The 14022-nt window shown below is 30.9% G+C and overlaps 1 protein-coding gene across 1 annotated transcript; it reads left to right on the top strand.

Annotated features, from left to right (window-relative positions):
• The first annotated feature begins 9705 nt into the window (after nt 1-9705).
• LOC145008344 (PQ-loop repeat family protein / transmembrane family protein) lies at nt 9706-13241 on the top strand. Its single transcript, XM_078966966.1, has 13 exons — nt 9706-9842; nt 10622-10879; nt 11003-11045; nt 11134-11160; nt 11244-11336; nt 11416-11546; nt 11641-11800; nt 11897-12022; nt 12154-12276; nt 12387-12407; nt 12533-12591; nt 12708-12798; nt 12937-13241. Exons 2-13 carry the CDS (start codon nt 10644-10646, stop codon nt 13012-13014), a joined length of 1188 nt encoding a protein of 395 aa, XP_078823092.1. The 5' UTR covers nt 9706-9842; nt 10622-10643; the 3' UTR covers nt 13015-13241.
• The last annotated feature ends 781 nt before the right edge of the window (nt 13242-14022 follow it).

The raw sequence follows: 14022 nt of genomic DNA, 5'->3' as shown, positions 1-14022 counted from the left end.
GACCTGAATGTGCTTGGAGCCTCTCCAATATTTAATGATATTTTGCAGGGTAAAGCACCAAACATGTCATTTGTTGTGAATGAACATCAATATAATTATGGGTATTACCTTGGTGATGTGATATATCTAGAGTACGCTACGTTTTTCAAGTCGTACTCATTTCCGGCCAATGAAAAACAAAAATTGTTCAAGTTAGTACAAGAATCGATAAGAAAGGATGTGGAATGGGCGTTTGGGGTCCTCAAACAAAAGTGACACATTATCAAACATCCGGCACGGTCATGGGATACGGCGAAATCGACGAAAGTGTTGACTGCTTGTGTTATTTTACATAACATGATAATTGAAGAAGAGGGCAGGGCTATTTGTATGTATAATTCGGAAGATATTCATAACCCACCCGCAGTAATACAAGTCGACAGCCCTGCATACTTCACACGAGTTTTGGAAATACAAAATAGTGAAACACATCACAATTTACATTATGATTTGACTGAGCATATATGGAAAAGGCAACACGATGGCATTGATAATGACGGAGAGACGACGAGGATGACGGCGAGGATGACGACGAGTAGAGTTGGCAGCCTCATTAGTCTTAATTTAGGACATTCGAAAGATAGCTTAACATATGTTATAATTGCAACTGTAAACAATTAGAATTGGCAGGGCCGGTCCAGACGGTGGGCAACCCAGATGACCGCCCAGGGCCCACGACTCCAGGGGGGCCAAATTTTTTGTGTTATATATATATATATATATATATATATATATATATATATATATATATATATATATATATATATTACTAAAATGATTTTTAGGGCCTAAAATTTGTTCAAACTCAAACTAGTTCGAAAGATAAACAATTTGACTTGCTTGTTATTGCTAATTGAATGTGTTTATAGTGAAGAATAAATGATATTTTTTTAATCTTTATTATATTTGTCTTTAAGGGTTTTTTTTTCTTTTCGTCCCGAGTCCCATATACGTTTGGACCGACCCTGAGAGTTGGCAAAAAAAAAATTCTAGTAAGTCTACCAGAAATTCGGTAGGGCAATACACACTTAGTTGGCAAAACCCATATTTAGTTTTTGTGTCCACATTAACTATTACCTTTTCAAAAATCTTCCAATTTTTGGTCATTATCCGTTAATCATCCGGTTACCTTAAGTGCTGATTACCCTAATACTTTTCCTCCTCGTGTTCTTCATCCCCCTTCTTCCTCTCTCACAATAAAATTGTACCACATTGCATACACACGTTGATTCATAGGTAGCCGACGCCACCTGGATTTCCCGACGAGCCTTCACTCTGACAACTCCTCACCTGGTATACACAAATGAAGAATGTTTGAATATCAAGAATGAAGAACAAACGAAGAAAGTTGTTTGGGAGATGGTGTATAATTGATGTTGCAGTCAAAGTTAGATCTACATATAGTAAAAAATGGTATTGTTTTTGATGACTTGGAATCAAGCAGCTTACCAATGCTTTGTAAGGCTTCTATACATTGAAATGATGGCTATTCTTGTGTTGAATTGAAGAATTAAGTTTGGATTTAATGAAGAGTCAAAGGTAGAAAAGTCAAAATTGATTTGGTATTGAGAATGTGTTGAAGTGTTCTTACAATCGAAGCGATTTCTCATGTTAGTCAAGCATGATGGTTAAGATTGGTTTCAATTTATGGTGCTTCCTTCTCCGCCGATGCCATTCTCTCCAATAATGATGTGTAGTGGTAGTTGAAAATCACACTTGTTCCCCCACCCCACCTCTCTCAATTTTGACCGATGTGACCACCCCTCCCCTATTCTTTCTCAATTTTGAACCATGTTGGTCATGATAGGAGATTATTTAGGATAAATAATCTTGACCAAAGTTATAGTATGTATGACAAGGATTTCGTACATATAAAGAACTCAGAAATCTGATTTTGTATGAAGTTAAGCTTCTTTTAAGTTCCATGATTAAACCGGCACAACTCGGCGTATCGTAAAAAGTGAATTTTAGATAGGTTGCTTATCAGCCTAAGAAATCTAAATGAAATTCGTAATAGTCATAAAACCAAGAGTGAATTTTAGATAGGTTGCTTATCAGCCTAAGAAATCCTCTCTCTTTCATTCATATATTTCGAAAAATTAAGTAGGATCTTGGATTTGTATGATTTGTGGTTTAGTTGTACCATTTCCTTACGACTTACATAACTTGAGTTCCTGTTAGTTGGATTTTTTTTTTCAAAAATCAACCTTTGGATAGCCAATGACATGAATGCTTTTGTTTTTCTCTTTGCATCTTGACAGATTTTATGTCCCGGTGTTTACAAGAACATAAGCATATATTAGGTTGTTTTTGTAGATCGAGTTGTATGTTTTTGTTGAATCACACTAAAAGGAGAATCAATAGGAAATACCCCATGAATGGTTTAAAGATGAGTTGTACGTTTTTGTTGATTCAAGCTTTCACAATCCTTTCTTACTTAGGATTAAACATTCGGTTAGTTCTTTAAACTCTCACAATATATTGAAACTTTTATTAATTTTGTGATCTATTATTGTATTTAAGTTACTGCATATGTTATGGAAGAATCCAAATCTTGTGTTATTTGTGGGAGGCAATAGAGATGGAAAGTCAACTAATATTTCCAGGTAAAAAGATTAGAAACATTAATCTTGCCATAAAAAACTAAAATAATGTTGAAAGCCAAATTGCAGGTGGCTTACTGGCTTTCAACAACTTGATATTCAATGTGATGATGGTTATATGTGACACTTTCCAGTAGACTAGAGGGTACACTCAAACCTGTTGGCTCCAAGAATGAAATTAACCCTTTTGTCCTCTAATGTTCTTAATGGTGACATGTTAATGGTGTATATATTTTGTTTTCAGATCCCTATATTTGAAAAGGGTTACAAGAAAGACCGTACAGTTGTTGCTAAAGAAGTTGCTATGGTATTTGCCAATATCATAATTCATAAGTATCTGGTACATTTGGCCATGTTAGTCTTATATCATACTTTTAGTGATAGGAAACTCGGATTTTGTTAAGTTGTAGAATAATAAAAATATTAAGTCGGATTTTTTTTCACCATTCAGAAATCTTTATGAAGTAAGACGGATGGCTAATGTGACCGACCTTCCAGTAATCAAGCACATTTTAAGACCTAAAAAAATATTTTTTTTTTCACATTGTCCATGAGGACCAACAAGGAGGTTTGCGTGTTGTTGACATGTTTCCTTTTGCAATGTTTGTATCTGAACTAACCGGTGAAGTCATATGAGCAAGTTATTGGTGATGTAGATAGAGTAATTGCACTAGACAGATTGATGGCGAAGGCATACCATATGGTTCGGAACGTAAGTAAAGTTGTAACTAAAGTAAGTCCAAGCACGACGATTCTTACTCTATTTTCCTTTAATTGTGTCCATGTGTATATCATAAAGAAATGGTCGGATTAATGTCCCTTCGATGCAGCCTTGTGGGTTTTACGTTAGAGAGAAGATGTATTCAATTGGAATATTATTATTCGTGGAAGTGCCTTGTTTTATTATATATATGCATCTAAAGTTTATTTTAAATGTTTGCATCTGAATTTTCATCCATTTAGATGGAATGCCTGAAGTGGTGGCTGATTCATAAGTTGGTTAAGATAGCTCACACAAAATATTTGGTGAGTTTATAATTTAGTTTTTATGTTTTGTGGTTTAAAGTCTTTTTAAACAAGATAAAACGAGTAATGACATTTTTTTGTTAATGTGTTGCATGCTACCATAAGAAGCATAAGATTCGAGATCCATATGGTGTCACACAAGTTGAATTGTATTTATTTCAATAAATATAAGTGTGTTACTTTTGTTGGGTGCATATTTCCTCTCATGTTTCTTAATTACTTGGATTGTATGTTTTTTTTGTGAGTTATTGGTCTCTTAATTACTTGGATTGTATGTTTTTTTGTGAGTTATTGGTGGAGATTCTGTTTTTTGAAGGATAATATAATTTTTAGATATTATTGTCAATCATGGCTTTGTTAAAACACATTTATGTAATTATTCCCATATTTAAATGTTTATACAAGATCTTCATGGTTGCAGGAAAGAACCTTGAATCCATTTTTTATAGATTTTATCTTTATCATATAAATTTTGTCACAAAACCTTTTGTTCTATATCTTTTTTCTTTCCGTTTATTAAATATTTAATGTCCATAAGTGATTTCTGTTTTTTCTTATGAGATTTTATGTCTTCAGTTCTAATTCCAAGGAAATGCTTGTTGGAGTGACAAAGTGAGAAGATTCTATCATATAAAGAAAAGTATGATTCTATTTACAATACATAATTGAAAGTAAATTGTTTTTTGAAAAAATAAATACCTAATAGACTTTCATTGATTTGTTTATTGCAAATGTTTGTACCTTAATTTATTTTTCATTAATTTAATCATCACATTTTGGTAAACAGTTAACCATCATTTTGAATGTAAAAATCAAAAAATATTTTTTGTCATCTTTTGCTAATAACATATTACTGAAAATTTTAGCTTAAAATAAACTAAATAGATGGTGATGTCATTATTAAATTTAGCGATTGACATTATTCATTGTAAGAGTGAGATAATGTTTTGTCCAATTGTTGCTTGGTACTTCGTTTTTAGATTAGTATACAATAAAATTTATCATAACATGCTAAAACCCAAGTCGAACAAAAACCGTTCCATTATCAAAAGAAAATTTTTGTTTTCTTAACCTATGGTTAGCCTAAAACTATGTCATCTTTTAAAAAGAAACTAATGTCCCAAATGAAATTCTTTGCACAAATGAAACAATTCTTCAAATATAAACTATCCATTAAAAAAACCGTTCACCAATTGCAAAAATGAAATTGTTCATTGCAAAAAACTACTTAACAACCTCCCTTATTACCTGAAATTTATTGTCTGTCATAACTTTTATTTATAATTGTTTTGATATAACATTAAAATAAAAAAGATAAGAAATTTTAAATTACTTAAATATAAACAATTCAATATAAATAACCATATACCTAAGCATAGCGTGTGCACATTAAAGTTTAATTCCCTATATAATGTGATGTTTACGACTATCCGTCAATGCAAAATCGCCAATAACAATATGTATCTGTCTTGTTTTCTTTGAAATATAATATATTTTCGAATGAAACAAATTAACGAAAGAGTGGCTAAATAAACCAACAAAATTACATGTCAATAAAGTTCAATACGTGGCATCATTACACCTTGATGATTCATTATTTTATATACTTTATTAACATTACATTTGGTTTTTTATAATATTTACGAACCGAGCTTATTGACCAACTCATTTCATTCCAACCGCTTTTGCAAAATCATCATAAAACATATTAAATTTCCATAAAATAAATACTATAAAACATCAAACTTATTTTGAACAATCCATATAGAGAGACAAAACCATAAAAATTACATCCCAATAAAACACTTCTACTAAAAAAATTTAGGAGTTAACAACTGCATTGTCATCACCCTGAGGGTTTTCAATTGCAATAATATGCAAATCATGAAAAATAAATTTGATGGCATTAATAAGTTTAAAACAAACAATTAACTAACTATATATATAGTGATAAAAGGAATAAAAAACAGAGTTTGGTGTTGCAAACTCAATATTATTGCATGGACAACTTTATGTAGCATTGTCCAGAGGGGTTTCACGTTGCAATACAAAAATATTAATGAAGCCCAACGAAAATTTAAAAGGTGATGGAGTTCATACAACAAATGTGGTGTATAAAGAAATGTTGTATGATTAATAATGTATAATCAGTCATGTGTTATTACACATTTTCATATTTTGTGTATTCTTATATAATTCTATTATTTTTGTTTGAATGACTTAAACATTTCATATTTTGTGTCACCTTGATCGGTTTCTTTTTATCGGTTATTTGATATATCATGTAACAAATAACACTATATTTTGATTATATTGTCTTCGACATGTACTTTCTTTTGGAAGATAACATTTTTGTAAATGAAACATATCACCAAAAGAACTTGCACGCCCCGCCGCTTTGCGCGGTTAGACTACTAGTATATATATATATATATATATATATATATATATATATATATATATATATATATATATATATATATAGAGAGAGAGAGAGAGAGAGAGAGAGAAAGAAAGTCCAATAAAGAACCATAATTATTGGTTTTCCAAGGAACCAAATTTTTTTTTCCAGTTCTAAAACTTATTCTTTATCGCAAAAAAAAAAAAAAAAAAAAAAAACTAAAATATCTAAATTCATAATTTAACATTGTGAATGTTAAATATATTTTTCGGATTCACCATGTGAATTTAGATTCACATTGTGAATTTTAAAATATTCACATTGTGAATTTGATATCATTGGAAAAATAATAAATAGTTATAAAATTTTGTATTTTTTTTTTTTTTGATAAAAAATAAGTTCTAAAAGTTGAAAAAAAAATTGGTTCATTTATTCCTTGATTAATTATGGTTCTCTATTGAACCTCAATATATATATATATATATATATATATATATATATATATATATATATATATATATATATATATATATATATAAGTATGATCAAATGAGAACACTCAACAGGTTGAGAACGCGAGAACATATCTGAACCATTTAAAAAACTAAATCTAAGGTTATTATCGAATGGACCATTTATGTAAAATTTTAAAAGTTACAGGTATCAAAGTGTAACTTCAAATGGTGATAAGGGTATTATAGTAATTGGACCTTTACAATCGTTATTTAATTTCTATAATTCCTCAATCACTCACATATTTCCTTCTATTTCCCGTCTCTCTCTCTCTCTCTCTCTCTATATATATATATATATATATATATATATATATATATATATATATATATATATATATATATATATATAACCTAGGTATGTCTCCACCCTACATCATTGATCCATCACCAAAAGGGAAAAGAATGGTGAGGCAGATTTGAATCGATGAAGCCAAAAAAGGGAAAGGAAAATAGGAGATCCGAATTGATGTTGATCGGAATAGAAGGATTCACGAACGGAGCAGGGATCGGGAGGCATAGTCGATTAGGGAATGTTCGATCCTTGTTTGATTGAGTGATAATGAACGAAAGAGGTCATAAATCATTTAGGCTCCTCTCGGTTTTTTTTTGTTTGATTTTAACAAAAATCGAAGAAGAAGAAGAGAAGAACAACGAATTTCTTTTTCTCTTTTGGAACAGGATCTCTGAAGTACTGTTGATCGGAGTAGAAGGATTCATGAATGGAGCAGGGATCAGGATGCATAATCGATTCGGGAATGTTCGATCCTTGTCTGATCGCGTGACAACGAATGGAAATAGGTCAGAAATCATTTGGGCTACTCTCCGTTTTTTCTGTTTGGTTTTAACAAAAATCAAAGAAGAATAAGTAGAAAAGAACAACGAATTTCCTTTTTTTTCTTTTCTGATAATGACATGCGCATCATTAAGTGGCTATTTTCTAGTAATAGGAGAACTCACTAAGCTTCGGGCTTATAGTTTCAATTTTGATTTAAGTATCTCGGATGACCGCAGGAAGGCAAATGCGTGATCATACAACTCCTCACATTTTATGACTTTATTTCTGGGCTACTTTGATGTTTAAACTATTTTGGAAAACAAATTGTAATAACTTAATGGTTTAAAATGTTTTAAAAAGTTTTAAATTGGCTTCAATTTTATGAGTGTTACAATTTTGCCCATTCCAAGACAAAAAAACCCTCACTAGTTCCCTTAAAGACACAACGAGCCCAAAAGTCAAAGAAAGTCAAGACTTGGACGTACATACGACGTACACAACTAGAATTATACTCGGCGTACGTATTTGAATCTCAAACTCAACTTTCAATGTCTTAAAGACATTTACTCCAATGTTAGATCTGACCATTAAAGGACGTCCTAATCCATAAAGTCTCTTACTTTATGCCTTTGCATGGATAAAGAGAGATTACTCCAAAAACCCTAACATTTTACTTCACTAAAAACTCAATAACTCATGCATGGAAGAAAAGAAATGACCAAACTAACATTTTTTATAACTCTAAGCACCCTAAAACATTTGAAAGGACAACTCGTATGCTCTAGAGTATTCCATACTCATAAAGATCAAGATTTTAGGACAAAAGAACATGAATCCAAGCCTAAACAAGATTTATCAAAACAAGCTCCAAGGTATGATCTTTATACCTTCAAAGGATGAACAAAGAGATGTAGATTCTGGATCTAAAGGCTTGAATGCACCACCACTTATGGAATGATATTTCTTCATTACCAATAACACTCAAAGATCACTCTCAAGCTTTTTAAAGCTCACTTACAAGGGCTAGGATTTCGATTTTAGGGTTTAGAGGAATTAAGGTTGGTCATAAGAAGACCCAATGAGGATTAAGATGTTTAAACAGGGGACACAACACTAAAAATTTAGGGTTTAAGGACTGCACGAGTTGACCCGGCGTAAAGATGAGTGAGAGTAGAAAGACAATATAGACCATGGCTTGGTGGTACCGCAAATTGCTTAAGTTGCAGACCAAGCGTGGTGTTTGCCACGACCGAGTTGGCAAACCGTAGACCATACCACACTCATCCCCCCCCCCCCCCCCCCCCCGGTAACCCATAATCATTAAACGATACAACATAAATACTTGACTCATTAATGTTAAAACAATTACCAAATATATTAATAAAAATAAATGAAAATCATAACCAAATACAACAAATACTTAATCTTCTACAATAATCATTAAATTAAATAAAAACTTATAAGAAAGTTATAAATCTCCATATTAAAAGGTAAATAAGTAACATGAATAATAATAAAACACAACTAATTAATTGCTATAATGACAAATTTCAAAATACAATAACTTTTCAAAATAATAGTATATTATTATTTAAAAATAAAAACTATAAATTACTAAAAATGATAAATAAAAGAGTACCTAATCATCTTTGAATTGTATGATATTTGTTTACTTGTCAAACTCTTGGATAATATTTTTAGTTCAACAAAAAAAAATTAAGATTAAATTCATTTCACAAATTTGCGCTCTTTTACCTATCATTTTTCCGTAATTATAGTTATTATTTTTTAGTAATATAATAATCTCCATATAGTAATAAAAAAGTAGTTCTTTTGTCATGTGTTATCATTTTAGACCTTTTAATTAATGTGTTTGTGTTGCTACTTGTCAATCTATTATTTATTCATTTTAAATTTATTAGACATACTCATTAATGTGGTGTTATTTGTCAATGTGTTTATTCTCTATTTTAAATTTAAATTTTAAATTCTATATTATTGTTTTCATTAAATTTTAAATTTTAAATTAATAATTTTGAGGTTTCATTATAAAAAGTTTAATTAATTTTATTTATAAATCAGTATAATGATAAAAGTATATACATTGGAATCATTATTGAAAAAATTATGAGCCGAATCACAATAAAAATGGAGAAATTATTTGAGAAAATAAATAAAAATATTAAATACATTGTAAAAATTTATAATAACTTTTTTGTCAATATTCGTCAAATTATTTAGTTTTGGATTGAGAAGCCCATATTTTCACTTGAAGACTTGAAGTGGGGTCGCCCTAATGGCAGGCAGGGCAGGTGGCTAATGATATAAAGCAACCAAAGGTGCGGCAGAAAGCTGACAACTCCTTGTAAATTGCACACCATTATGCTTTTTAGTTTTTAGCCCTTGCAGTTGCAGTTGCAGGACTTCCTTCGATTCTCAAAACAACCGGAGAAGTTATTTAGTGATGACTTGAAGACTATCGAGTAATCACCTACGCTATGTTTTTTTTACGATTCTTATCGTTTACCTGAATCGTATTTTCGCTTTCTTCTGCTCGTATGGTTTAAGCTTCACATCATCCGATTCTACTTTCTGTTTTGCTTGTACTTGATAATGCAGCATCATCTAAATTCGAACTGTTCTTATTATGGCTACTAAATTTCAATCGTCGTAGTTTGAATTTTTCTGTTTTGCCGCGAAATTATAGGAATTTTACGTTGGATGTATGTGTTTTACTTCTGCCCTATCGAGTGATTAGTTTTGTCATTTGCTTTGATGTTCTGGTAGTCGTAAGTAATATAACGATGAAAACATTACATATATGAGTTTTTCAAGGTACCCTACCCTCACTTGAATCCGATGTTCATATAGTACAGATCCCCTGGGCCATTGAACTCTTGGTTCCCTATATTTAATTAAATATTAATCTATCACAAAAGTGGAATAAACAATTTGTTTGCATATTATGTCTTAAATTGATAAAACAGAGGTTGTTTTTGTGATTCTTTTCGCCACAAGGTCAACAGATAGCAACAAAAAAAAAGTCTTTTTCAACAAAATTAACAATCTTGAGTAGTCTTACTACTTTGAGGAACATGTACTTTTTGACTTTTATGATCAAAGGAATAACCTTTTAAACATAATTGATCCTTTATTTTTCTAAACTTAATAGAAACATCTTTCACATTTGAATATTTCATATATTATCACTTGATACAATCTTGAATCTCCTGATAATAATGTAATGTCATGTTCTTTATAGGTACTAGAGTTTGCTGGATGCCATGGAACTCTTGAAAAGTAATATGCCAATGTGCCCTGCAGATGAACATTGCTCACAATGGGCTAGGAATTACATGAAATATTGTCTTTGCACAAGGAAGGATTGGATTTCACTGATATTGGGATTAATTAGTGTTATGAGTTGGGGTGTTGCAGAGGTACCTCAGATCATCACAAATTACAAACAAAAATCTTCAGAAGGCCTTGCTATGTGTTTCCTTTTGACATGGATACTCGGGTAATAATAATATACTTGTATTTTCTTCACTCAAGATATGTAACTCTGATCAAATAACTCACAAATCTTCATTCTTTACTTTTCCTTTTTTCCCTTATTTAATTTTCTTTTTCTGTTTGTCAGAGATCTTTTCAACGTGTTTGGTTGTTTGCTCGAACCAGCTACAGTGAGTTTCTGTTTTTGTTTAAAGATATGTTATTTTTCTTCTTTATTGTTTTAACTATGGTGTTTGGCTCTAATCTCTTATCCTACAGCTTCCTACACAGTATTATATGGCAGTGGTAAGCAGTTTATAACCCACAAAGTGTCTTTATTAATTTTTCTATTGTTATAAATTCAATTTGCACTATTGATTGGCATGTAGTTGTACTTGGTGACTACCTTAGCTCTTACATCCCAAGCACTTTACTATGGTTACTTCTGTCATCAAAATACATCCAAAAGACAAGATCATAAGGTAAGAATTTTCCTTTTTTTTTTATTTTAATTCATATGGTAGGAAGTTCTTAATCCATAAAGCTTCCTCACTTTTACAGATTGAGTCAGTAGACAAGAAAATAAGATGCAACCTGGAAGAGTCAACGGCTCCTATGCTATCAAAACCCACTCCAAGTTTGCCAATTCCAGCTGCTGATTACGATTCTGCCCCTGAGAGAGTATACTACACGTAATGCTCTTCCATTGAAGCAATTACTTTATAATATATCTCCATGTTTTTTAGTTTTTATTTATATATTTATCTTTCTTGTTGATTGGTGCAGCTCTGCTAGATCTTTAACTAGAAGTCACACTCCTACAAATTTCTTTCAAAGAGCAACTACCCCTATATCTATATCTACATGTGATCAGGGTTCTGTTCAAGAACCCTTGCTTTTGGGAAAGTCAACACCTGCTTCACAACCTAAGACTATGCTATGTGTGGTGTGTTTGTTGTATTTATATGCAACTTCTTCATTTGAAAGAAAACTAATAATCTTGTCACTGATTTTGAGATAAATATGGTGTTTTATGGTTCAGGTTTTCACTGTGGCAGTTTTCTTGTACACATCGAATCTCAAACTTGAAAGAAACAGTTACCTTGAATCTACTTCTGTAAAACCACATGAAGGATTTGTTATTCAAGTGGGAAGAAAGCTTTTACAGGTAAAGGTTACTAATTTGGTTCTTTAAAGTTTAAATCAACAACATATATAAACGTACTTTGTACTTATTTTTTTTTTCTTGTTATTACATTTACAGCATTGTAATTTACTTAATATTTATTATAACTGCAGGTAAGTGGCAGTTTACTGGAAGGTAATGAGAGAAGCACTCAGAGTATTGGAATTGGTACCTTCCTTGGTTGGGGAATGGCAGCTATTTACATGGGTGGACGCCTCCCACAAATTTTCTTAAATGTAAAAACCCCTCCCTTTTCTTAAATTCAATTTAAAAAAAAAAAAAATGAAAAACTTAATTTCTGTAGTGTATTAATATGTTTATATTTGGATGTCCTTGATTTCTGCAGATAAGAAGGGGACATGTTCAGGTATATCTTTGTTTATTATTTCTTTTTTGAGTGGGAAATTTTTTAATAAAAACATGTATCTGTCAAATGTGTCTGCATATTGAAATTAATGCTTGATCAGTTATGGTATTCTCTCAAATGTGTAGGGTTTGAATCCACTGATGTTTGTCTTTGCACTTGTTGGGAACTCTACTTATGTAGCAAGGTTAGTATATATGTGATATCATGAATCAAGTATGATTATAATGTTAATGAATTTTTTAAATATATGTAAAATCTGTAAAGTATTTTGAAACGTATGATGTTTATGTATTTGTGTAGCATACTTGTGAACAGCCTGGAATGGTCAAAAATACACCCGAATCTTCCATGGGTGGTGGAAGCAAGTGGATGCGTGATGCTTGATACTTTTGTATCCTTGAAAACTATGTTTTTTTTTTTTTTTTTTTGCGCCTTTTATAAAAATAAATCATTTGAGTTTTATAAAATATATAAAGTTTTATATTTTTCATATGGCTGTTTATCCTTAACATGCAGCATGTAATACTAGATTCTAATTCAGTTTATCTACTTTCGCTATCGGAAAAATAGAAGTATTGACACGAGGCATAGGGAGTTGGATCCATGATTGTTAAACAACAAAAGGAAGTAGAAATTTGTTGTTTTGTTCAACACTCCTTTGATTTATTTCTTATCTTAATTTAATAGAAAACATTTCATACAAAATGTTTCTACGTGTAATATGCATATGGAGTGGAAAGTTGTATTTGAGGTATTTTGCATGGTTGACGCTGTTTGACATTGAGATTCTTTTGTTTCAAAGTGGGCTCTAGTAATGACAAAGAATTTCAAGCATTTCATTGATCTTTAATTAAAAATGACTATCACGATTATAAGAATACAACATATGATGATTTCCCAAAATGCGAAACAATGAAATTACACATAATTGATGATGATTGAAAATGTTATTTTATTTTATTTGGCATCTTGCTGACCATTTGTAATTCTTCAAAATATAAGTATCACCTATTTATATAACACTAAGGCCTCTTTGGTAGACATATTTTCAAAGAGCTTCCTGGCTAAATGGTTCGAAAAAACTGTTTTATTTGTAAAAAAAAAAAAGTTTTCCCTACTAAGATATGTCTTTTCCATAAAGTCTGAAAACTATGTTTATATTTGGCGCGCCACAGTTAACTTATTTTTCGAGTTTTTCTAAGTTGTCATATTTGGTAAGCCAAAAAGTAGCTTATAAATTAGCTTTTTAAAAAGTTACTTAGATTAGTTTTTCATGAGCTTTTTAAGAATTTTTCAAATATACTCCTTCATTAATTATAAAAATATATTCTTTTAAATGTCATTTTATATCATTTCATATTTTTCAGCTAGTTTACCACACGTCATTTTTTATCAGTTAACTTTTTATTTAACAACTAGTTTTTCAGTTATCAGCTATCTTTTCAGCTAATACTCCAAACATACCCTATATCTTTCTGGCTGAATGGTCGGACAATTGTGCCCGAAACCTAGCCTTTTTCTTTCTTATCTTTGGCACTCTTCATCATACAATCATTGCCTCCTCACATAGCTCCCTACTTCGTTGCCACTGCAACCACTAACTTCGCGTCTTTTT

The sequence above is a fragment of the Lactuca saligna genome, chromosome 8, assembly GCF_052625555.1.
Source record: "Lactuca saligna cultivar CGN05327 chromosome 8, ASM5262555v1, whole genome shotgun sequence".
Classification (NCBI taxonomy): domain Eukaryota; kingdom Viridiplantae; phylum Streptophyta; class Magnoliopsida; order Asterales; family Asteraceae; genus Lactuca; species Lactuca saligna.
Note: the sequence above shows the minus strand (reverse complement) of the source record. Positions and strands in the feature narration are given on the sequence as shown.